At 40.0% G+C, this 25,028-nt stretch overlaps 1 protein-coding gene and 1 long non-coding RNA gene across 2 annotated transcripts in view; both read right to left on the bottom strand.

The window, feature by feature from the left end:
• LOC105830687 (agrin) overlaps nt 1–25,028 on the bottom strand; it is a 569,188-nt gene that overhangs the window by 524,851 nt on the left and 19,309 nt on the right. The window contains exon 2 of the mRNA XM_036292157.1: nt 4,671–4,706. Coding sequence (XP_036148050.1) covers nt 4,671–4,706 — 36 coding nt within the window. The remainder of the gene's footprint in view (nt 1–4,670; nt 4,707–25,028) is intronic.
• Nucleotides 8,815–19,329, bottom strand: LOC118647379. Its single transcript, XR_004964660.1, has 2 exons — nt 17,297–19,329; nt 8,815–12,078 (listed from the first exon to the last, which is right to left on the bottom strand). It is a non-coding gene; the product is annotated as an uncharacterized LOC118647379 (long non-coding RNA).

The following is a 25,028-nucleotide window of genomic DNA, read 5'->3' as shown; positions in this document are numbered from 1 at the left end:
TTCATATAAGTAATAATATAGAATCTGTCAATTGTTAACAATGATTGTAGATTTGAAATTGTTTCCGTATTTTTAAAAATTAAAAAAAATGCTGCACATAGTCTTCTGTGCTTTTACACATTTACATTTTTAATGAATATCTAAAAGCAAGTTTGGAAAGCAATAAATTTTTCTACAAATTTATTTATTGTTAAATGTTTATTAGTTTTAATTATCAAAAATTAATTATTTAAAAAAGAACTTTATAAAGCCGGCTGATATAATTTCTCTCGACAGAAATTTCTTTCGATACTGAAATTATTGACTTCACTTTTGCGTATGTTACACATGTCTGTTTATCGCATACACAAAAACTAAAAAGGTAATTATTAAATTGGCGCGTGTAAAAAAACAAATATTAATTTTTTAACAAAATATATTAAATTAAAAATAAAAAAATACTATGTTTATAGATATAACTATAAACTTAATTCATACGATAAACACAGATGTTACATACATGCGAAAATTGAAATCGATAACGTCAGTAGTTTGTGAAAAATCACAGGTGTCATTTGCCCTAAAAATTTATTTTTCAATTTAGACAACATAAAAACTAGTAACCGTAAAAATTTGTAAATATTTACTAAATATATTATATACAAGTAGATGTAATAGTGTAAAAAAATATGCAGCAGTTTTCTTCAATAAATTCCCAAATATGGGTAAATCTTTTCGCACTTTAATTATTCCCTTAATATTAAACTATTAACGGTCTTTCTATGCAGCCTTAGATTTATTCGCATAGGATGCAAATCCTTTATGCAGTACAACGAACCAGTCATAAAAGACCAGTCATTCCTGCATTATTTACACGTAACTATGTAACTAACGATATGCGAATACGTAACTACACAACACGCTCGTCTGTTTACGCAGAACTTTGCGTTACATACATATATTGTAATATGTAACGTATTTCCCCTGCGTTCTGTTACATATATACGTATTTTCGATATTCGAGGGAATATGTAGAATTCGCGAAATAGCTATTAAATACACTCTATCGAATTAATTGCCCAAACGACCACGCCATTACCGAATGAATATGACGAGAAACATTGTTATTAATTTAGTGTTAATTTGAGTTTAGTACCTGGGAAAATGCATACTTTCGAGAAAATATTTTTAAAACATAGGTTTTTCAATGCTGAGATGCAAATGCAATAACGTATACAAAGCGTTGAAATGTTTTCCTAAAAATTGTTAAAAACAATAACAAAATCTTAAATTATTTCTTATGTTAAAAAAAAGTAGATTTTCTATTGCTTTCTATTCGGAACAATGCTTTTTATAAATATTTATTTATCATTCTGTATAAAGTTTTGAAAATTATTAAAAAATTAATTATAGAGTAAAAATTATTCAAAATTTTAATATTAATTTATAAAAATTTGTAAAATTTTTATTTTCTTTAAAAAGCTCCAATCCTTGAAGAAATTTTGGTTGCCCTGACAATTTCTGAGAAAATATAAGATATATTTTATTTTGTATCTACATATTGACGCATTTCAATTCATGAGAAATACAGGAATAATGAACTGACTGTCAAACAACAAAAGATCATTCATTTTGAGCAATCTCGCTCAAATAAAATTTTTTTAATAGTTACGAACTATGTAACTAGCCACGTCGCTGATAAACGCGTCGAGTGCAATATAACGCGGCCATAGAGGATGTGAAAGTTACAGGCAATTTCAATATTAATATAAACACGGTGTTTACTGCACAGGCACATAACGTGGTATATGATGACATATAATCAATACCATACAGCAAGTAGCCAAATTTGCGCTTTATTTCTACTACACACAGCTATCTTTTATGAGATACTGTACAAGTAGATCACGCTTAATCCTCAAAATTCATGAAATACAAGGACGCGCACAGTACATATACACTGATGGTATAGTTCCATCAGTCGAATATCGAATATGATAATTCTGAATAACGTGAGTTTGCAAATGAATATATCTTTGTCGCGGAATTGCGGCTAATTCCATTACATATCTAGCGGCAGTCCATTCAACCGAGTCTTGCGAACGATAGCAAAATCGATGTTAATTATCAAATGATATAAGATCAAACTGTCTCAAGCACTGTTCCTGCGGACAACCTTTATTAAGCTGATCGAAATTATTGTACAGCGATGAGTATAGATAAAAAAAATTCCATTTGAATAGGAATTTATTAGACATATAGAAGAATATTGTTCGTGTTATTTATTTACCGCATTTCTTAATTTTAATATAAAAAAAGTATTTTAAATATTAAACGCATTAAAAAGAGAGACGTATAGATTAATTAGAAGAGCAAGAAAGCGAAGAGGAAGAGAGCTCCCGACGAATGTGAAGCTGCAAGAATGTAATTAAGGAGTGAAAGCTGATTATTTAAATTGCGTAAAGTGAACCTCGCTCTAATTGAAATTGAATCTGCGAGTTAATTATCACGGTGTTCGGGAAATTGGAAAGGAAAATCGAGCGAATCCCTCAATAGGTTCAAATCGAAACGATCAATTAGACGGCTTCTTCGCCGCGGAGGGTGTGTTACATGCATTTCGCGGGGCGAGAAGTGCCGATTGCGTGCGACGTAATCGTAAATGACGAGAAGCTCAAGCGCACGTTCCCGGGACGGGACAAAATTTACCTATACCCCTCGAAAGGCTTGGTACGCCGTGTTTGTCGAGAAAGGATTCGAAGATTCCGCCGAGTTCCGGATTGATCAAAGAATGCGGGAAAAGCGAGAGAAGTATAGCGGCGACAGTTTCCGGCGCAAGCGAAGTCACGGATCTCGCTGACGAGAGTCGGTCGACGGTAATGAGAGTAGACGCGGTAACGGGAGTAGGACAGGGTAACGAGAGAGTAACCACGGTAACGAGGATCGTCCGAAATGCAAGGATCCGAGGGTGAAGACAAGATGCGCGACAAGATTCCAAGGGGGGGGGGAGGGGCAAAAGGAAGGAGGGAGGCATCGTATTCGAATGTAAGTACTCGCAGGGAGGGGGAATACCCCGATACCCCGAGCCTGATGGGCAATTTCGTGTTTGGAGTGCCTGAAGATGCCTGCGAGCGGGTTGCGCTCCCACTGGGGATTACTTCGGCGGTAACGAAAAATAAGGCGCGGGGGGAAGCGAGCCACTCGGAAATACCAAGTAGACCTGCGTCAATATCTGCGTATATGCGATGCACGTACGTCGCCGCGGGGAAACGGCCGCACCGCCGGCGGTAACAGCGAGCGAGAAATTTTCCAGTGTGTTATGCGTTTTGCTACGGATTGTTTGCGCTTGTGTTTTACCTAAATATATGCGCGCGGTGTGTGCCCGGTATATCGTGCGAGAGCGCGCGCGCGCGCGCATGAAATGCGAAAGAGAAGAAGCAATCCCGGATAGTCGCCATCGAGAATTCTGATATCTCGTTCACGATACCGTCCTCATTTTGCGGACGGTGCCTCTATAATTTTCCGCCCAAGCGAGAGTCGAGAGCGCCGGCGGAAATTACGAAAAAGCCGGAGGGGGGCCCTTTCTAGAGATCTAAAAACGCACACAGCTCTCGAGAGCGGCTCTCGCGGTGAAAAACACGTAAAGAAACGCCTTCCGTTTGTTTCACAACCTCGCCGGTTTTTTTTTCCCCTTTTTGTATGATCTGCAGAGCTGAGAATATTACGGCGACGTTCAGCAAATATGGCGGTGACATTCATATCCGGGGAATTTTCAGCACGCGCTTAAAAACCGTCGCCGCGCTTCGTCGCCTCTCCCCCCCTCACCCTCGATCGAATCCCGACGGATGATGATGAGATTTTATAATTACTCGCGCAGGGTAACGAGGTGAATTAAACGTCGTTAAAAGAGAGAGCGGGCGTGCCGCGTGCGGCGATAAAAATGTATCTTTAAGGGTCGTTCGCGGGGTAACGCGGACGCGAAATATACGTGCGTTACCGTGATCGTTTTGGCGGCTATAATGCAATTTCACGGTACGCGCGTTTCGTGTAATTGAGCCATGCCGCCGGTCGTTTGAAAGGCAACAGAGCACTCGCAGACCCGCATTCCCGTCGGGTGATTCTTCGGCATAACACGTCGCCGAACGTCGTGTGTCAAGCCTGGTCCTATCTAAATCTGCAATTTCGTCCAGGGAGATTCGCCCTGATTTTGTAAAAGCATATTGGTGAATTCTGGCCCGCGCACGCATATCATCGACGGGAAAATGGAAGTCAACGATTTTGCGTTCGCCCAGTTCTTTTTTTTTTTCGCGGCGTATGTACCGCAGTATTTTTCCGCGATACGCAAATCGAGATTGCACAGGCCAAATGTAATTATAAACGTGATACGCGACATCGGTTTCGAGGAGCGAATAATTCTCAGCGATACGTGAATTTTCACCGGATAGCGCGGTGCTGCGTGATTTTAAAATGTGACATATCGTAATTGCTTAATGCCAGTATTAACGAGGTGCTGGCAAACTGCCCGAAAGACCAGATAAGTACGGAATTGTCTCTGTGATCTTTCGTTTGGAAAATCAATATTGTCATAGCGTTTGCAGCGGGGCTGTCGAGCCTCGAATGAATGAGGAAGCGCTTCCCGCGATTTAGATTGGCATACCATTAGTATTACGTGTATTATGAGTGAAAATACTTACCCTCGATAATGGGATGGCGCGGCTTGTAGGACATGTCTGAAAAGAGAAAACGGGGGTTAGTATTAGTGAAATTAGTTACGAGATACATGTATGTACACACGCAGTCAATTACTCACAAAGCACGCTATCTTTATGACACTTCTACCGTCACCGCAATTACGACACGAACATTTCACCGTTCTAATTTTAGCGGCGCAACGTTTAGACTGCATTTCCTGCCTCGCATTAATTAATTACGATTCTAATTTAGAACTTGTAATTAGTAAAGACAAAAGATTACAAAGCAAAAAGGTTTGTCACCTTTTTACAATTCTCATTCCCGTGATCTATGAAAGTTTTTTATCACAAACAAATAACATCCGCCTTTACACTTAATGTTTTCGCGGAAAAAAATGTGACCTACAAAAAATAATCTGCTAATTCGCTAACCCATTACAATAAAAAAACTATGAGATATTTTGCGTGATCATGCACGAAGAACAAAACTGTATTGCCAGTAAATTTATAAAATATAAGAGCACATTAATTCTATCTCGCGCACTTCTCGTCACGAAACAAAAGACAGAAGCTTTCTATCTAACCGTTTAAAATGCTAACTAATTACAACGACACAATTAGCATTGCGCGCAAGCTGTGAAAGAGATTGCCGCTCTCACCCTCCCTCTCTCTCTCTCTCTCTCTCTCTCTCTCTCTCTCTCTCTCTCTCTCTCTCTCTCTCTCTCTCTCTCTCTCTCTCTCTCTTTCTGTCTTTTTGTACATAAAATTAAGTAATTTATATTAGTGCTTACGTCGCGATAAGATTTATTCTATTTAACTGATGCAACTTAATTAAAGACTTTAATTTAATTAAAGTCCACCTTAATTAAGTGGCCATTCTTACTAGTTGTCCAGGACGCGCAGCTCTTGTCGCATAACGAGTCCCACGAGACGTGGAAATATAAACGCACAAAGCGTCTATACAGCCCGCGCTTACGGAAGATACAAACGCAACACCGATATTCCGGGAATGGAAGCGTTTGACAGGAATATAGTATTATCTCTCGCATTGTTACATTTATAGACAACAGATAATACCGGAATATCGATTTTCGTAACAAAAATTACAACATAATGTGGCAAATATACATTATATATGTGTGTTTACATAAATATACTCTCTAAATTTCTTAGAATGAAAATACTGCCACTCCAATTTTTTGAGTAATTTTTCACTCAATTTTGAGTGATTTTTTACTCTTAAAGAGTAGCAGTGGCAGTATTTTCATTTTTAAAGAGTGAAAAATCACTCGAAATTGAATGAAAAATCACTCAAAAAATTGGAGTGGCAGTATTTTCACTCTAAGAAATTTAAAGAGTACATATATGTGAATATTTTTCATTTCTAAGCTTGTTCTACTTTCAATTATTTATACTTATTATAACTCTTTCTCTTCCTTTCATTTCAATTCTTCCCAAAGTATTCATATAATATTTTTTTATTCAATAAATAAAAAACGATACAGCACTCAGGTATAAATGCGACGAGCGAGGAAAATTCGAACACAGCCCATTGCGATTTTGTAAACGAACGCTTCGGAAGCTTCTCGCGAAACTTTTTAATTATCCTATCCGGAGCCGTTCTAATGGAGAAGTTCTATGCGGCCTCTATGATATCGAAAATAATTACAAGTTTCCATATGAAATTCGAGAGATGCGCGGAAAACGGATTGCCAAACAGCGAACGTCCATCATCCGGGAGCAGCGCGATATCAGTGACGTATTGTGCGTGTCGTTGTCGGGACGGGAGTAACGGAGAAAATAACTGGAATTTCTCGAGGTAGAATATTAATCCTTCGCTTTCATCACCCCTGCCGCTCTAAACAAAATTCCGCGGCAAGCAAATGCATATTCGCGAACAGAGGAAAGTACAGCAGTCCTACATTAAATTCCAGGTGCTTATTCTTTGACAAATTCGGCCGACTCTCTCTTCCTTTGAAATTTAAATTACGGTACATAATTACCAAGCTTATGACACGTATATCATAATTAAATTATTTGTAACGCGGATGCACGAAGAAGATTGCGCGTAAGACGTGAAAAAACTATTTTACAGATAAATCATTGCCAAATTGTTTGCAATTGGCTCGGTTGCACAGAACCTCATGAAATCGGACAACGAAACTCTAGTTAACAGCGATTGACGAGAGTAACCTGCTCGCCGAATTACCTACGAAAGACAAGTGCGGGCGAGTATAAGGAACGCAAACGTTTCCGTCGCAAATCAGCCGGCGTAACATGTGTATCGAGACAACGTGCGATGCGCGCATACAGATCGGCATGTTAAGCGCGCGGAATCGGGTGGCCCATAAATTCCCGGAAATCGGAAGAGAGCGCGGGCACACCGCGTGTCGCCCGGGACTGCGATCGCTTAGGATCGCTCGCGCGTATGTGTACCTGGTGGATATATGCACCACCTATCTAACCAACGCCGATGCTTTGGCGGCGCAGTTCCAGCCACGCGGCGCCGCCAAAGCATCGATATGTATGCAGGTCGACTGTATGAGAATTTGCGCGCGCTCGATATCGCGCCGATATTCTCCCTTTCTGGGCGAGCGGGGGGTTTATGTACGACGAGGGCGGTGCGCGCGAGGGGTGTCGCCGGGTGATGCGGGGGGGGGGGATGTAACGTTTTGACGCACCGCCGGAGAGACACATGTCGCCACACGCCACTGGGGATAAACTCGGGGCGCTAATTGGCTCGCGAGACGCACATTCGCGCTGCATGCGCATTCGTAAGAACGTGCAATTAACATAAGAGCCGCTCGCTCGCATAAGACTGATGACTGATGAGAGCATGAAACACGATCGTTCGCGAGTAAGATTATATCATCGGTACACACGGTATTCGTCGTTTTTATTGCTCGTCCATTAGTCGCAGCGAAATATTACATTCCACACGTATTGTGTTCCAATTTCTATTAATAATCTATCTATGAATACATATTCAATTTCAAATTACGATGCAAACTCGCGGTTGTAAACTCCGCGTTGCGCTATTCGATTCGGACGTGGCTGTAATTACAGAACGTAAAGATGAGATATAATTATGTATGATTATGTACATTTAGAGAAAACAGAGCAATTTTGGCAACTGTAGTCCTTACGCATATACTTGTAATATATACGAGTGACGCTGTGTTTCTACAATGAACCCGGTCGCAGGACATTTGGAAATTATTTCACGCAAGATAGATATCGATGGGATACCACAAAGGGATAGGCATACGAAGGCCCATCCGGATATCGACTCTGCGGCGGATAACCATCGAAACAATAGGACACAACGCGGTTGAATAAACTCGTTAAACGACCAGGCTGTACGGATTTACGCGTGGAAACTTCACAGAGACGGAAGGCGACACCATATCCGCAAGATCGCATAGATCGATTTTATGTGCACTCGAGGGCTCGGCAAAGTGCATTTGTGCCTCGGAGAATTGCAGGACAGGGAGATTGCGGATAGAGAACGCCGGTGAAAGATAAAAGACCCCGCCAACAAGTTATCGTGGAAAAAAATGGAAAATCGTTGTACATATTATAAAGCAATTGAAAAAAAATTCTGCTTCTATTACGTACGCTTCTAAATACGTACGTAGATATGCATGTGTGTATGTATGATGTGTGTCTGATAGAGGTAGAATTCTTTTTTATTTCTTCACACAGAGAGGAAAATCGTCGATACCACTGTAAGCCTTCTAAATCATTCGACACAAAAGGCACTTTCTAATTTTTTTATGTTTATCTCACCGTTTATAAATGTTGCTCTCTAAATCACAACAGTGAAAACTCAAAAAAATCAGTTAAAATGCATCAACTTTCAGTGATATACTTATAATCATTCACTGATTATCAGTCAGGGAAATAAATACACTGATCTTTCAGTGATAATACACTAATTCTAAAGTGAAAATCATTGAAGCACACAGTGAATGTTCACTGATTATTACAGTTATAAGTATGCCACTGCGAATCAGTGAATAACCATTGATTGCGATTTAGAGAGTAAGAAATACAATACAAAAAATAGTATGTTAATATCAAAATTCCTATATATATTTTATTTTTTTATATCCGAGTAAAATTAAGAAACGTGTTTTTTTTTTAATGCGATTTGTGTACATTTTCAGTCTCGCGGCATTGTAACGGTGGCTCGACTTCCGTTGGCACTGCTGTTACACGAGAGGCCAAACCGGGAATGAAGCATTTACAATCCAAAAACAACGGAAACGGGAATACCTTAACGCGCGCGATAAATTCTCGACAAATGGCGGCGTTGTAAATGCGGTTAAATTTAAAGGTGCATAAATATTCGACGGGCGCGTAATATCACGCATTTTAGAACGATTGAGCGTGTTTGGGCGCAACTGCCAGTAATTCGTACACTTTATCACGCGCACTTTATGCGCGGTTCATAAACATAATGTCGAATGTACGTGAGGAGAGGCGAAGGTGGAGAGAGAGAGAGAGGAGGCAGAGAGGGGGAGGGGAGAGGGGACTATTTTATCACGGAACAATTTCACGCGTGGTGCACGCAGACGCTATTCTTCATTCGCCTCTTTTTTTGCATTCGACAGCGACGCGCGCTCCCGCAAGATTCTCGGCGGAAGGGAAACGCCGGGCGAAGTACTCCCGACTTTCTGTTTCCTCATCCGAGAACGTATACGTATATGTACATGGAACGCCACATACCTGCCAAGCAGACGAGGTTCCTATGTAGCGCACGTACTGAAGAGGATACATTACACGGAATACATAAGAGCCGTAATGTTATAAACGAAGCACAAGATTTTGTCTGCTTGCTTTGTCATATTTCTCCAAACGCCGAGCCGCAGAAAAGCTCGTAAAGGGTAACTCTAATAACGCGATATGCGGCTGTTCGAGTAAATTGAAGTTATACAAAGAATACGCGGTTTGCATTATTAAAACTAGTTGTGCGCCATTGCTGGGAGGAGCCTACATTCGCTAGATTTAAGATATTTACGCAGCAAGGTAAATGACATATTATATTGATTTGTTCCTCTTTCGTAGAACGCAAGTTTCCGCGTGTATATTATTATACCGGAGAACAACAAATCGGTTGTGACTGCGTCATAAAAGTGTATCGATCAAAACACACATTTCTGTCCCAGAATAAACAACGATAAATAATAAATAGGGATGCTTGGTTTCTCTCTCTCTCTCTCCCTCTCTCTTCCTCTTTCTCTTTCTCTTTCTCCGGAAATACTTTCGTGATAAGAACGCGCTGTATTTTCTGTAAGTGCACTTTATTTTGCGTAAACAAGAGTATCGCTTTATCGCGCGTACCAGCAAAATGCATGCCGCTCCATAAAAATTGTGAAGCGTCGCGCGATGTAAATGTAAATTGCATTCTGCGTACACGGATAAAAATATTTTCGTTCGCCGCGCGCGAGGTGACGTTTACACTGCGACGAGACGTTAGTTTTATTTATTAGCGTGCCTATTAGCGTCAGCGTTGATCGCGAAACTTTCAACTTTTTTTTTTTTTTTTTTTTTTTCATAAATCCGCACACCCGAACTACGAGCACATTGTTGCGAAAATTCGCGGCATTACAATGCTTGGTTCCATTGAGAATTTGTGTTTCGAATCTAGATCAATGGATACGTGTCGGTCTCGGGTGTGTGTAGGTCTCACTCGGTTATGGAGGACGAACTGGACGTGTCCACTGTGGGTCCATGATCAATTGGATCACAGTTGGCTGATCAATTCGGTAAGCTTATCCATGTAACATCGGAATCTTCATCGGAATATCCGATATTGTCGATAACTACCGCGCGTCTACAGGGCACCTGATGGGAGTTTAGTTACGGGGATCATTGTAAATCTCCCGTGAGATCTTAAATTCGCGCCGGTTGAAAATATCCTACGGCATAAGGTGGAAAGAATCGAAAGTTGCGACACGAGTTCATCGGACACGTCCCGTGTATTGTTTGAAATTTATTTCCTGCCGTAATCTTGTTTTATTCTCCGTTATTATTCTCGCTCGTTCTATTGTGTTCGTTATTTGTCACATAAAACAATAATGGACTACGAGCCAAACAAGATTTTAATGCTATAATTAAATAATGTGACAAGTATTTTAAATATATAGTACAAACATTTCGATTTTCATTCATGGAGATCAAAATTTTATTTTATTTGCATTACTCTCTAAATCAAAATTATTGTATTATTCACTGAACGATAATAAATATGACCTGATTTCAGTGCTATACTCATAACTACATCATTCAGCGATATGTGCACTACTCCTTCAATATTAAAACATTGACTTTGATTTAGAAAATATACATTTAAAATTCTTATCGTATTATTACTTATAGTCTAAATTCTTGCTTGAGCTTATAATTATTTCATGTGACATTTGATCAAATAAGTCTTGAATTCTTACCTATTATCATTTAATAACTTCTAGTATATGAATTAAACTCTATTAAGAATGAATGAGAGGATATTCAGCGTGCGAAATCAACGCGGAGGAAGTCTAATCGGCTTCGGTAATATCTACCGTGGTGGATCAACCGTGTGTGTTTGTATATTCTGCGAATCTATCAAACTGTTTGCGCTCGATGTTGCGCGGATTACAGGATTGCGAATCTGCTTATCGCGTTTGCTGGAACAGATGAGATTTCAATGTAAAAGTCAAACAGTTTCAATTAGAATCAAAAGTTGGTTATTTTGCGCGCTGCTATATATGAATGCAAAGCTTACGTGTCGCGCTAATTGCTAACATAAAACAATTATTGATGCGCAATTTCAATTCTGAAGGTTGAGGGTGATAAATGAAGGAGCCCAAAGTATCAGACTACATCGATTTTGCTCTATCTGAATCTCATTTAAACGAAATTAAAAATTTTTAACTCTTTCTAGTTCTTCGGTAAAAAATATAGCGTCACAGAAACGGAATATAGAATGTTGAAATCAAGGCAAATGCCCAATAAAATTTTCCGAACTATTGCTTGATGGAATCACCCAAATTTCTCAAATTCCCCCTCACCTCGTTTTGGGAGAAAAATTTATCAAAAATTGTAAAAATAAGAAGTAAGAGAGACTCACATCAGAGCGGCTCGAAAGTGATTCCGTCGTGTTTCCCGGAATATTTTACTAAGGTATAATCAACAAAAAGTAATGCATATGATGCAAATTTTTGGTTTTATAAATTTGACACTTAAAACAATCTAATTTGCAACGATGAATATGCATTCATTTTTTTCATGATTTATTTAATTCGTTCTAATAATTTTTTTTTTGATGCACAGTGTAATTAGACGCAACGGTGGCTTTTTTCGTTTACGCACGTAAGAGAAACGCGTTTCAAGAGAGATACAACTCGAAAATTCATTCTCCTACCTACCCCTATTAAGTTGGACCCCCCACCATCGCAAATCAAGTTCGCACTAAGTCAAAAATTTAGTGCTATTTAGGTGCTAATTTAGTACCCTAGTCCGAATTTTGGTGCTCAAATTGTTTAGCAGGAATTTTTTTTAAAAAAGGGGGGGTGTAACTTAATGGCAAGCTGGACCCCCCCATATCAAAAAATAAATATAGCGTGGTCGTATAAAAAAAACAACTACACAGAAAATTTAGTGCTAATTTGGTGCTCCAAAATAGCGCATAATTTTTCGCTAGAATGTCATTATTAAAAAATACTAATAAATAATTTATCCGGCAAACGCGCGCGCCGCGCTCTAAAGTCCGTTTTCCCATCAAAAAATTTGGTGCTCGCAAGATTATTATACTAAAACATTCCTCAGACATCGTACTATTAAAAAACACAAAGATCCGATTTTAGTGCTAACTGCATAATGCCGAAATTAATTTGTTTATCCCGCAAGCGCGCTCGGCGCGCTATAAAGTCCGTTTCCCCATCGTCAAAAAATTTGGTGCTCGCCAGATTATTAGACTAAAATATTCCTCAGACATCGTACTATCAAAAAACACAAAGATCCGATTTTGGTGCTAACTGCATAATGCCGAAATTAATTTGTTTATCCCGCAAGCGCGCTCGGCGCGCTATAAAGTCCGTTTCCCCATCGTCAAAAAATTTGGTGCTCGCCAGATTATTAGACTAAAATATTCCTCAGACATCGTACTATCAAAAAACACAAAGATCCGATTTTGGTGCTAACTGCATAATGCCGAAATTAATTTGTTTATCCCGCAAGCGCGCTCGGCGCGCTATAAAGTCCGTTTCCCCATCGTCAAAAAATTTGGTGCTCGCCAGATTATTAGACTAAAATATTCCTCAGACATCGTACTATCAAAAAACACAAAGATCCGATTTTGGTGCTAACTGCATAATGCCGAAATTAATTTGTTTATCCCGCAAGCGCGCTCGGCGCGCTATAAAGTCCGTTTCCCCATCGTCAAAAAATTTGGTGCTCGCAAGATTATTAGACTAAAACATTCCTCAGACATCGTACTATCAAAAAACACAAAGATCCGATTTTGGTGCTAACTGCATAATGTCAAAATTAATTTGTTTATCCCGCGAGCGCGCTCGGCGCGCTATAAAGTCCGTTTCCCCATCGTCAAAAAATTTGGTGCTTGCCAGATTATTAGACTAAAACATTCCTCAGACATCGTACTATCAAAAAACACAAAGATCCGATTTTGGTGCTAACTGCATAATGTCAAAATTAATTTGTTTATCCCGCGAGCGCGCTCGGCGCGCTATAAAGTCCGTTTCCCCATCGTCAAAAAATTTGGTGCTCGCAAGATTATTATACTAAAACATTCCTCAGACATCGTACTATTAAAAAACACAAAGATCCAATTTTAGTGCTAACTGCATAATGCCGAAATTAATTTGTTTATCCCGCAAGCGCGCTCGGCGCGCTATAAAGTCCGTTTCCCCATCGTCAAAAAATTTGGTGCTCGCCAGATTATTAGACTAAAACATTCCTCAGACATCGTACTATCAAAAAACACAAAGATCCGATTTTGGTGCTAACTGCATAATGTCAAAATTAATTTGTTTATCCCGCGAGCGCGCTCGACGCGCTCTAAAGTTCGTTCCCCCATCGTCAAAAAATTTGGTGCTCGCAAGATTATTATACTAAAACATTCCTCAGACATCGTACTATTAAAAAACACAAAGATCCGATTTTAGTGCTAACTGCATAATGCCGAAATTAATTTGTTTATCCCGCAAGCGCGCTCGGCGCGCTATAAAGTCCGTTTCCCCATCGTCAAAAAATTTGGTGCTCGCCAGATTATTAGACTAAAATATTCCTCAGACATCGTACTATCAAAAAACACAAAGATCCGATTTTGGTGCTAACTGCATAATGCCGAAATTAATTTGTTTATCCCGCAAGCGCGCTCGGCGCGCTATAAAGTCCGTTTCCCCATCGTCAAAAAATTTGGTGCTCGCAAGATTATTAGACTAAAACATTCCTCAGACATCGTACTATCAAAAAACACAAAGATCCGATTTTGGTGCTAACTGCATAATGTCAAAATTAATTTGTTTATCCCGCGAGCGCGCTCGGCGCGCTATAAAGTCCGTTTCCCCATCGTCAAAAAATTTGGTGCTCGCAAGATTATTATACTAAAACATTCCTCAGACATCGTACTATTAAAAAACACAAAGATCCGATTTTAGTGCTAACTGCATAATGCCGAAATTAATTTGTTTATCCCGCAAGCGCGCTCGGCGCGCTATAAAGTCCGTTTCCCCATCGTCAAAAAATTTGGTGCTCGCCAGATTATTAGACTAAAATATTCCTCAGACATCGTACTATCAAAAAACACAAAGATCCGATTTTGGTGCTAACTGCATAATGCCGAAATTAATTTGTTTATCCCGCAAGCGCGCTCGGCGCGCTATAAAGTCCGTTTCCCCATCGTCAAAAAATTTGGTGCTCGCAAGATTATTAGACTAAAACATTCCTCAGACATCGTACTATCAAAAAACACAAAGATCCGATTTTGGTGCTAACTGCATAATGTCAAAATTAATTTGTTTATCCCGCGAGCGCGCTCGGCGCGCTATAAAGTCCGTTTCCCCATCGTCAAAAAATTTGGTGCTTGCCAGATTATTAGACTAAAACATTCCTCAGACATCGTACTATCAAAAAACACAAAGATCCGATTTTGGTGCTAACTGCATAATGTCAAAATTAATTTGTTTATCCCGCGAGCGCGCTCGGCGCGCTATAAAGTCCGTTTCCCCATCGTCAAAAAATTTGGTGCTCGCAAGATTATTATACTAAAACATTCCTCAGACATCGTACTATTAAAAAACACAAAGATCCAATTTTAGTGCTAACTGCATAATGCCGAAATTAATTTGTTTATCCCGCAAGCGCGCTCGGCGCGCTATAAAGTCCGTTTCCCCATCGTCAAAAAATTTGGTGCTCGCCAGATTATTAGACTAAAACATTCCTCAGACATCGTACTATCAAAAAACACAAAGATCCGATTTTGGTGCTAACTGCATAATGCCGAAATTAATTTGTTTATCCCGCAAGCGCGCTCGGCGCGCTATAAAGTCCGTTTCCCCATCGTCAAAAAATTTGGTGCTTGCCAGATTATTAGACTAAAACATTCCTCAGACATCGTACTATCAAAAAACACAAAGATCCGATTTTGGTGCTAACTGCATAATGTCAAAATTAATTTGTTTATCCCGCGAGCGCGCTCGGCGCGCTATAAAGTCCGTTTCCCCATCGTCAAAAAATTTGGTGCTCGCAAGATTATTATACTAAAACATTCCTCAGACATCGTACTATTAAAAAACACAAAGATCCAATTTTAGTGCTAACTGCATAATGCCGAAATTAATTTGTTTATCCCGCAAGCGCGCTCGGCGCGCTATAAAGTCCGTTTCCCCATCGTCAAAAAATTTGGTGCTCGCCAGATTATTAGACTAAAACATTCCTCAGACATCGTACTATCAAAAAACACAAAGATCCGATTTTGGTGCTAACTGCATAATGTCAAAATTAATTTGTTTATCCCGCGAGCGCGCTCGACGCGCTCTAAAGTTCGTTCCCCCATCGTCAAAAAATTTGGTGCTCGCAAGATTATTATACTAAAACATTCCTCAGACATCGTACTATCAAAAAACACAAAGATCCGATTTTGGTGCTAACTGCATAATGTCAAAATTAATTTGTTTATCCCGCGAGCGCGCTCGGCGCGCTATAAAGTCCGTTTCCCCATCGTCAAAAAATTTGGTGCTCGCAAGATTATTATACTAAAACATTCCTCAGACATCGTACTATTAAAAAACACAAAGATCCGATTTTAGTGCTAACTGCATAATGCCGAAATTAATTTGTTTATCCCGCAAGCGCGCTCGGCGCGCTATAAAGTCCGTTTCCCCATCGTCAAAAAATTTGGTGCTCGCCAGATTATTAGACTAAAATATTCCTCAGACATCGTACTATCAAAAAACACAATGATCCGATTTTGGTGCTAATGTCAAATTAATTTTGACATTATGCAGTTAGCACCAAAATCGGATCTTTGTGTTTTTTGATAGTACGATGTCTGAGGAATGTTTTAGTATAATAATCTTGCGAGCACCAAATTTTTTGACGATGGGGGAACGAACTTTAGAGCGCGTCGAGCGCGCTCGCGGGATAAACAAATTAATTTTGACATTATGCAGTTAGCACCAAAATCGGATCTTTGTGTTTTTTGATAGTACGATGTCTGAGGAATGTTTTAGTCTAATAATCTGGCAAGCACCAAATTTTTTGACGATGGGGAAACGGACTTTATAGCGCGCCGAGCGCGCTTGCGGGATAAACAAATTAATTTCGGCATTATGCAGTTAGCACTAAAATCGGATCTTTGTGTTTTTTAATAGTACGATGTCTGAGGAATGTTTTAGTCTAATAATCTTGCGAGCACCAAATTTTTTGACGATGGGGAAACGGACTTTATAGCGCGCCGAGCGCGCTTGCGGGATAAACAAATTAATTTCGGCATTATGCAGTTAGCACCAAAATTGTATCTTTGTGTTTTTTGATAGTACGATGTCTGAGGAATATTTTAGTCTAATAATCTTGCGAGCACCAAATTTTTTGACGATGGGGAAACGGACTTTATAGCGCGCCGAGCGCGCTTGCGGGATAAACAAATTAATTTCGGCATTATGCAGTTAGCACTAAAATCGGATCTTTGTGTTTTTTAATAGTACGATGTCTGAGGAATGTTTTAGTATAATAATCTTGCGAGCACCAAATTTTTTGATGGGAAAACGGACTTTAGAGCGCGGCGCGCGCGTTTGCCGGATAAATTATTTATTAGTATTTTTTAATAATGACATTCTAGCGAAAAATTATGCGCTATTTTGGAGCACCAAATTAGCACTAAATTTTCTGTGTAGTTGTTTTTTTTATACGACCACGCTATATTTATTTTTTGATATAGGGGGGGCCAGCTTGCCATTAAGTTACACCCCCCCTTTTTTAAAAAAAATTCCTGCTAAACAATTTGAGCACCAAAATTCGGACTAGGGTACTAAATTAGCACCTAAATAGCACTAAATTTTTGACTTAGTGCGAACTTGATTTGCGATGGTGGGGGGTCCAACTTAATAGGGGTCTCCTACCTCAACCTTTTCTCGATTATTAATTAAGCTATTTGCCAAGGACAAATTAGATTACATTCAATGCGCGCGGGGAAAGCTTAAGAAGATTAAAGCGGAAAACGCTTCGCTCAGCCGAGAAGATCAAAAGCCACTCCCAACGTTACTGCAACGGGCGTAAACGGCAGCACGCTTGACGACTTGGCTAAACTAACCCATTACTTTTCTCCGGAGTGCCGGGAAAAGCGTGGAAAATAGGGCCGCGATCGCGGCCACTCGCGCCGGCGATTGATTCCCGCGATATTTCAGGGGGCAGGGGGAGAAGGGAAGAGAAACTTCTCCCCGAGCTCGATCGAGGTTTCGGACGAAAAATGAAGAAAGTTTCCCTTCCGGAGGGGGGAGAGGAAGGGGGGTAAGTCTCGCGCTCACGTCTTTCGTAACTGCGCCCACGTGTGCGATATACTTACACCGGACGTGTCGATTTTTCGTTCCCTGGTGGAAATCCATGCGGTGCGAGAGCGAACGGGAGGGCCGCGATGCGTTAAGTGATATAAAGCGTAACAAAGTGGTCGAAAGTGTGTTAGCGCGCGCGCGCACTCACGCTCGCACGCACGCACGATGCGGAAAAACGATTCCGACGACCGCCGACGTGTGATCGGCGCGAACGGATTAATAACGCGATATCATTTGACGAACGGAGGGGCACGTAGTCTCCGTGTCGATATAAAAATATTTTTTCTTCCTTTAATCGCGAAATAAGAGCGACGAGAATGTACGAGTATAACGAGTTAAAGGCGATGTACTCCGACGATAGCACGGAATAGCTTCGGGATATAATTATCAACTGAACAGTCATCTCGCCTTTCGTCTTATTACTCGCGTTATTATTTGCTTCCTCGGGTGACTCCCCCGTTTAGAGGGGTCAAAAACTTTTTCTTTGTCCATCGAAAGTTTCGAATAAACCCCCCTTATCAGATGATATTACAATCTTGTGTAAAGCGGCTAATGAACCCTTACGTGACCCCCTCAGTGTTAGGTGCGTGACAATTAGCTTTCCCCTCCTCCCCCCTCGCCCTTCTGCCTTTAACGTTGTAATATCGGACCTCCATCAGCGTTTTTCCTTCTTCCTTTGAGACTCGTATGAAAATGCCCTTTCGCTCGACCGGGTAATCTCGTAACGGATCAATGGTATAATGATACAGCAATAATGCAAGACTTCGCCGGGAGACGCTGAAAGGGAGACGCAAATTCGGCCGCGTGATTGCGGGCCTACTCGGAAATTCCATTAAGCTGTCAACTGTCACTCCCATCGGATACGATGACAATTGACGGCGACGATGTTAACCGTGGTCAGCTGTTAATAACTGAAGCCGTCAGTCGACGGCGGGAAATAAGCATTGTAATCGAAGGAAAGTCACAGCGATATCCCATCGACATTGTCATCCGAGCTATTCGGATTATTTGTTACTTCGTAACAAATATATAATAAAACGTATGTAAACGTATGACTGACGCGTGTTACCTCTCGAGTTATCAGTCGTTATCGACAAAACATCAATATTTTCGGATTAGCCGTCAATTCGCAAGCATTACCAAATGAACCGAACACCGAATAGTCCAGGTGAGATCGAAACAAAAAATTTAGAATTTATTGCGCAAAACACGACGGCGCTGTGACAGACGACTGTATAACGGCAGAAATTGCCGCGACAGTTTTGTAACTCAATAGTTTTCCATTTCAGAAATCTCTTCGTACATATCGACAAATTGTCATGTCTCTTCGTTTTCGCGCAAAACTTCCACCCGGACAGATTTAAAATCCGATAACACATCTCCGCGCAAGCATAATGCGATCCCTCTTCAAGACAAAAAAAGTTCGACCGCAAGATCTTAAAAAACTAAAATGCTTCAATCTACACAGAAAAAAAAGAATATTCTTGTTGTGACAATATCTATAGTTCCAAACGAAAATGAGATCATATTGCGTTAAATCAAAAAGATTTACTTAAATGAAGATTTATTTTAAAATTTTTATAGCTTAACCAAGAAAATGATATTCTCATTATTTAAGAATAATTTTCTTGAATGGAAAGAGGAAAAAATGTTGAATAAAAAATACTGTTCAAATTAAAGATTATAATTTTCTTAAAATAAAATTATCAAAATAATTATATTATATTCTTGAACATAACACTTACACTATTGAAATAAAACTATAATTAATTTAAAATATATATTTTAAAATTCAAGAAATTCTTCCAAGAGAATTATATATTGTTGCTATATGAAACAATGATCGCCTTAATTTGAATATATAAGTTTCAATTTAAAAGTACTTTTTTTTCTGTGTGTCAAAAAATTATGTAGAATGTTATTTAAAGCAAAATTAGTATATTAAAATTTCAAACTATAATTCTAAACTGACCGTGGAGTTTCGAAGAAAATAAAAGTTCGAATTTGAGTTTTATGGTATCTTATGACAGATGCATCGAATGACTGATACGTCGTGTTACGTTACTTTTAAAATGTTTCAATATATATAAAAGTTATAAGCAAACCTTTTTGTATGCTTGTTGCGTATTCTGCACATAGGGCCTTGTTCCCGCTTCGTAGCACTCGCGGTAGGATTGCTTCGCGATTACGTAACCGAGAAAAACTGCATTCCTCTCAAGTTCGTATTATGTTGTATCCACGGAGTAAGAGTAGAGGACGGTCTTCATAACGTGCGTCCGTGCGAATAGCAAAAGTGACCCCGTTTTTAGACTCCTAATTACGAGGGAATCCGCTGAAAAAAGTAGATTCAAATCCATGGTCGCTATTTGTGAAGAGAGAGAGAGAGAGAGAGAGAGAGAGAGAGAGAGAGATGTCATTTTTCTAAAAATGCAAGTCACTTACTTTTCCTCTCTCCTTCTCTCTCTCTCTCTTTACAAACGGTGACCATGAATTCGAATCCAATCCTTTCAGCGGATTCCCTCGCAATTAGGCGTCTAAAAACCGAACCACTTTTGTTTCACGAAGATCGCCACCCTTTTCTCTTACTCCGTGGTTGTATCGCCCGAAAGCACTACTCATACACGAAGAACCCCGGCTAAATGTTACGTACGACACGATCGCCGTTATCGCGGGATCGCCGCCATAATCTAACTAGCGCCCCTGCACGGGCGATCGATAATCGAAGTTACGCGAAAGCGCTCGATGCGCTCGAAAGTACCGACGGAGCCTGTTTCGCATAGGGTAACTCGCAGCGTGTAGATCTAGTTACATAGAACATCCTTAACAATGCTATTGCAAAAATTCAATTTAACTCCATAGTTTTTTTTTTTGTACACTGAGAGAAAAAAATACTAAATTCAAATGAATATTTCTTTGAATAGTGCTAATAACATATTTTATAGAAAATCAATAATATTTATTTAAAACAAGTAATAGTATATAAATTAGTACAATTTCCATAATTTAGAAAATTTTACTTGCGTGAAATAAATATTACTGATTTTCTATAAATATGTTATTAGCACTAGTCAAAGAAATATTTATTTAAATCTAGCATTTTTTTTCTCAGTGCATATATGCTGATAAATTAAAAATAATTTTTAAAAAATGTAACCAAAAAATCGGCAACGTAAAAGAAATAATTTTAAACATTATTACGAGGTATTTTCGTAACAATTTTTTAATTTTTAATTTGTTCAGTCACGTCCGATTCATTGTATTGGCAAAAAATTAAGAATATGCATAAACGATATGTAAAAATCTTATTGACGATTACCGAAAACATTTCATTTTATGTAGCTTAAACAAATAATAATCTTAATTAATCGAAATACAAATGCTAAAATTTCAACAATTGTTACGTTTTCAATAATATAAGACACTTCTTGTTGAGATTCTATCGATCATACCACCTTAAGTTTGACGATTTCAACGGATGAGAAATTCGACGAGACGAAAAGATCGTCGTCCCGGTAACGTTCACGACAAAGTTAGACAATAAGTTTGTACTTACGATACCGTGAAATTGGTTAGCGGGTAATTACACAACGAGAAGAATCGTCGATAAAACGAGAAGCGGGACGATACATCAAGCGAGCAAAGAGACGACGCCGTTAAGCAGAAAAACATTTTTATATACCGCTTGCATACGGAATATTAATGTAAGAACGTAATTGACAATGGTGAAAATATAGTCCGACTTACAACATTAATTTCTTTCGACGTTACTCGATAGCACCGTCTTCATCCGAGCAGTCGTGAATTTCTGCTGTAATAATGGATTAATGTCACGCGAGCAAGTGATCGATCTACTTCTACCGGCGACAGGCGGCAGGCAGCTGAAACTTAATGGTCGCATAATCGCGTACATCAGTATTAAGAATAAACTCTTGGAGCAACGTCTGATTTTCATTGCAAAATCATAATAATTAAAAATCGGGAGACGGAGAACACGGCCAGTCAAAATGTATTCAGCACGGGCAGCATTAATACTAATTAATATCGGAATAATTAATAATAATTAATTCATGGCAATTGCTGACACGCCTTAAGCGAACGGATTGAAAATAATTCTACGCAACAAATCTGTATTTTACAAAGTCTACAAAACAGAAGTCCAATTCAATAACAGTTATGAAATTTAATAATGCAATCCAAAGGTAATAAAAAATTGTAATACATTGAAAATGATTTAATGTACAAATTTCAATTACTATAATTACGAAACCAATTTTTGTCCGGATACAAAATTTTCACTTCCCATTGATTTTTCATAAAAAAATTATCATTATATAAATTAAGTTTTCAGATTCTACATCTTGACAATTGCTTTTATAATTGTATAATATATGCCTCTCATAACTCTAGAGAAAAATTTATATTATCCTCAGTGTTTTGTTGTTCAAAAATTTATGAATGGTTTATGCAAAATCACGAACCATGATATATATCACCGTAGCATAATAACCATAATTAATGTCAATTGTGCAAATTTAATGCGCATATAGCTTCCACCCTCCCGACATAACGGAACCCTCTAATGACCTCGATAATCGTAATCGACACTATACAGAGTTTATTATCAATTAATTAACATTGCACATAGCTACATACAATCTACCGTACTGAGTATATCGACACAGATGACATTTCTTACGAAGATCCAACGTATACACGCGCGCGCACACACACACACACACACACACGCCGCTCGATGAAAGCTTGTAAAAACGCGCGTCGGAAGGCGAGCGTCAATCAGCGGGCGCGCGCTGGAAATTACAAAGTTCCGGCAAACTCTCGACCGTAACTTTGACGTTCTTAACAAGGTGCACCTCGGCTGGCTGGCGCAGTTTTTCCGAAGGAATTTTACGTGCCGGCATCCCGTCGGGCAACCGACGGCCGGGGCACCCTCGGGAAGGGGAAATGGCGCGGAAACGCGCCACCCTTTCCGCGCGAAATCGCGCGCGAGAAAGAAAGGCCGCGACGGTTTTATTAAATTAAACGTCAGCTCTACCGACAAGGCTTCTCAAGGAGCCGCGTCCTTAGCGACCGGCTCTTTCCGCTTGTCGCAAAGTCGCGGAAAGTTGACCACCGCCGGTGTGTCGCCGGTTATTCCGCACGCGGCTTCCGTCAGCCAAGTTCGCTCTTGTTTCGCGGTAAAATTAAATTTTCCCTTTCTTCATCTCGTGCGTTTTTTTTTTATTTCATAAGAGTCAGAGCCCGGGTTACAATACTCGTACATAACGATCAACAATTCTCACAAAGGGTGCGCTACTGCACAGTTATATTGAGTCACGGAATAAATATGAGAGTTTTGATGGGTTTTTCAATAGATGCGGCCAACATTATTTTAAACGTCGAAAGTCGGTCAATCTGTCAACGTTTAATCCAATCAGTAACTTCAGTCGAGATTCGTGTGTTCGTATTCACTAAAATACGCAACGTTGCCACCGTCAATATCAGGAAACCACGTCCACAGCGTGATTTGTCTTTGAGCTTGAAATTTAGCGAGCGATCTTTTGCAGGAAATTGACAGCACTCTCTTCTACGTCACGTCAAATGGCTTTTTTTATGCTATTTCAAATATTTATTCTCCTCCGATATTCATGTTTCGTTGTTGCATGGATATGAAACCTTTCTTCGTTCATTTTCTCGAATTCAGCCAGTTTTTTTTCTAAGCAACGCCTGATCATGTTGCCTTTTTAGTTATACACAATACATTAGCATGTCAGTCAATAGAAAAACGTTGGTTACAATATCTATTGAAAATCTATCGAGACCTCACCTAGTACGCCGTTTTTTTTTTCTCCGAGTAGATATTCTTGCGTTTAACACATTCATCTATCACCGAATCTGTTCGCGTGCTCCGTTTATACAGACGCTACATAGTTTTCCCCTCGGAGCTAATGCCCCGAATTACAAGTTCAGACAGCGGAAGTGAAATAATCCATATTAGCTGTTTCGTGACACCCTCCCGGCCCTCTCAAGGCAAATAAAGCACGGCGCCGAGTAAATGCCGACGCGAGAATAGCATAATAGGAAAACTATTTGGCGTAAGTAATCGCGGCAAAAAGCGCGCGGATTCCTGCAGGGAACGATCCTGGAAAGGACTCTCGGAAGCGCGGGAGAGCTTCTTGCCGAAGGCCGCCGATACGCGGATGCTTTTTCTCGCCGCGAAAGTTTTCGAGTTTCAGAAAGCTCGAGGAGGGTACAGGGTGTGGAAACCGTAGGACGGAGAGGAAACGTCCGTAATGGAGCGTCGGGTAGGTAAAGCCAGGACATGGAAAGAGGAGAAGAGATAGAGAGAAACACGGAGAGGGAACGCGATATAGAAAGACAGATGGAAAGGGAGAGGGGAGGGAGGGTGAAGAGGAGGGGGGGACAAGGAGTTGGTTGGATTTATAGGTGCCGGACTTATTAACTCGACGGCGAAGTTAACATTAATCTTGACTCCAACTCGGTAACTCGCGAACAATCCCAATCGCGAGCGATTGGCGCGACCTTCCCACCCACGACATCGGTCGGCCCGCGCCGCGCTGTTCATCTTCGTCCTCTCGGAAATCTCAGAATCGCCGCGAGCGAAAACTGAAGAGAACGGAAAAGGGAAAGAAAGAGAGAAAGGGGACTTTCTCCTCCCGGCGTAGAAACGAACGCCGGAAATGCAGAGGCGCGCCATTGTGCCGGTCACCAATTTCCGAGGCGACTAAGGGGAGGAAGGAAGAGGGGAAAGGGAAAAGGGGGATCCGCGAAGTTGCTCGTTCGACAATCCCGACGGAGAGTTAATTCGAGGCGAGTACCCGGAAGACTCGGACGAATCTACGTGGGATCGAACTTGCCTCGGTTAAAGCCTTCGATTCCGGAGAGGACTCGATGGCACGGCCGCTCCCCCATGCTTAAATCAACTTGATACTTCGATTAGTTTCTTTCTTCGTGGAAGTTTTCGAATCGGATTTGCATGCGCGGACGAGGAAACGCCGCGCCGTCGCCGGGAACTCTCGCGTGTATATCACGAGTATACTCGACACAACATCGCGCGAGGCGACAATCGTTCAGAAATAGTTAAGACACAAAAGGTTATTAAAATCGTACCTCTCTTGCATGAACTCTTTCTTACAAAACCTCTCAACATAAAGATTTATAATTTAAAAATTACAAAGAAGATTTTTAATTAGTTTATGTTAAGTACATAATAAAAACAATATTTTCCATTTCTTACGAAAATTTTTCATAATTTCTTACATTATAGTTTTTTAGATTATAAAAA

This window comes from Monomorium pharaonis, chromosome 9, assembly GCF_013373865.1.
Source record: "Monomorium pharaonis isolate MP-MQ-018 chromosome 9, ASM1337386v2, whole genome shotgun sequence".
Taxonomy (NCBI): Eukaryota; Metazoa; Arthropoda; class Insecta; order Hymenoptera; family Formicidae; genus Monomorium; species Monomorium pharaonis.
The sequence above is the reverse complement of the archived record's forward strand: the minus strand, read 5'-3'. Positions and strand labels throughout refer to the sequence as shown.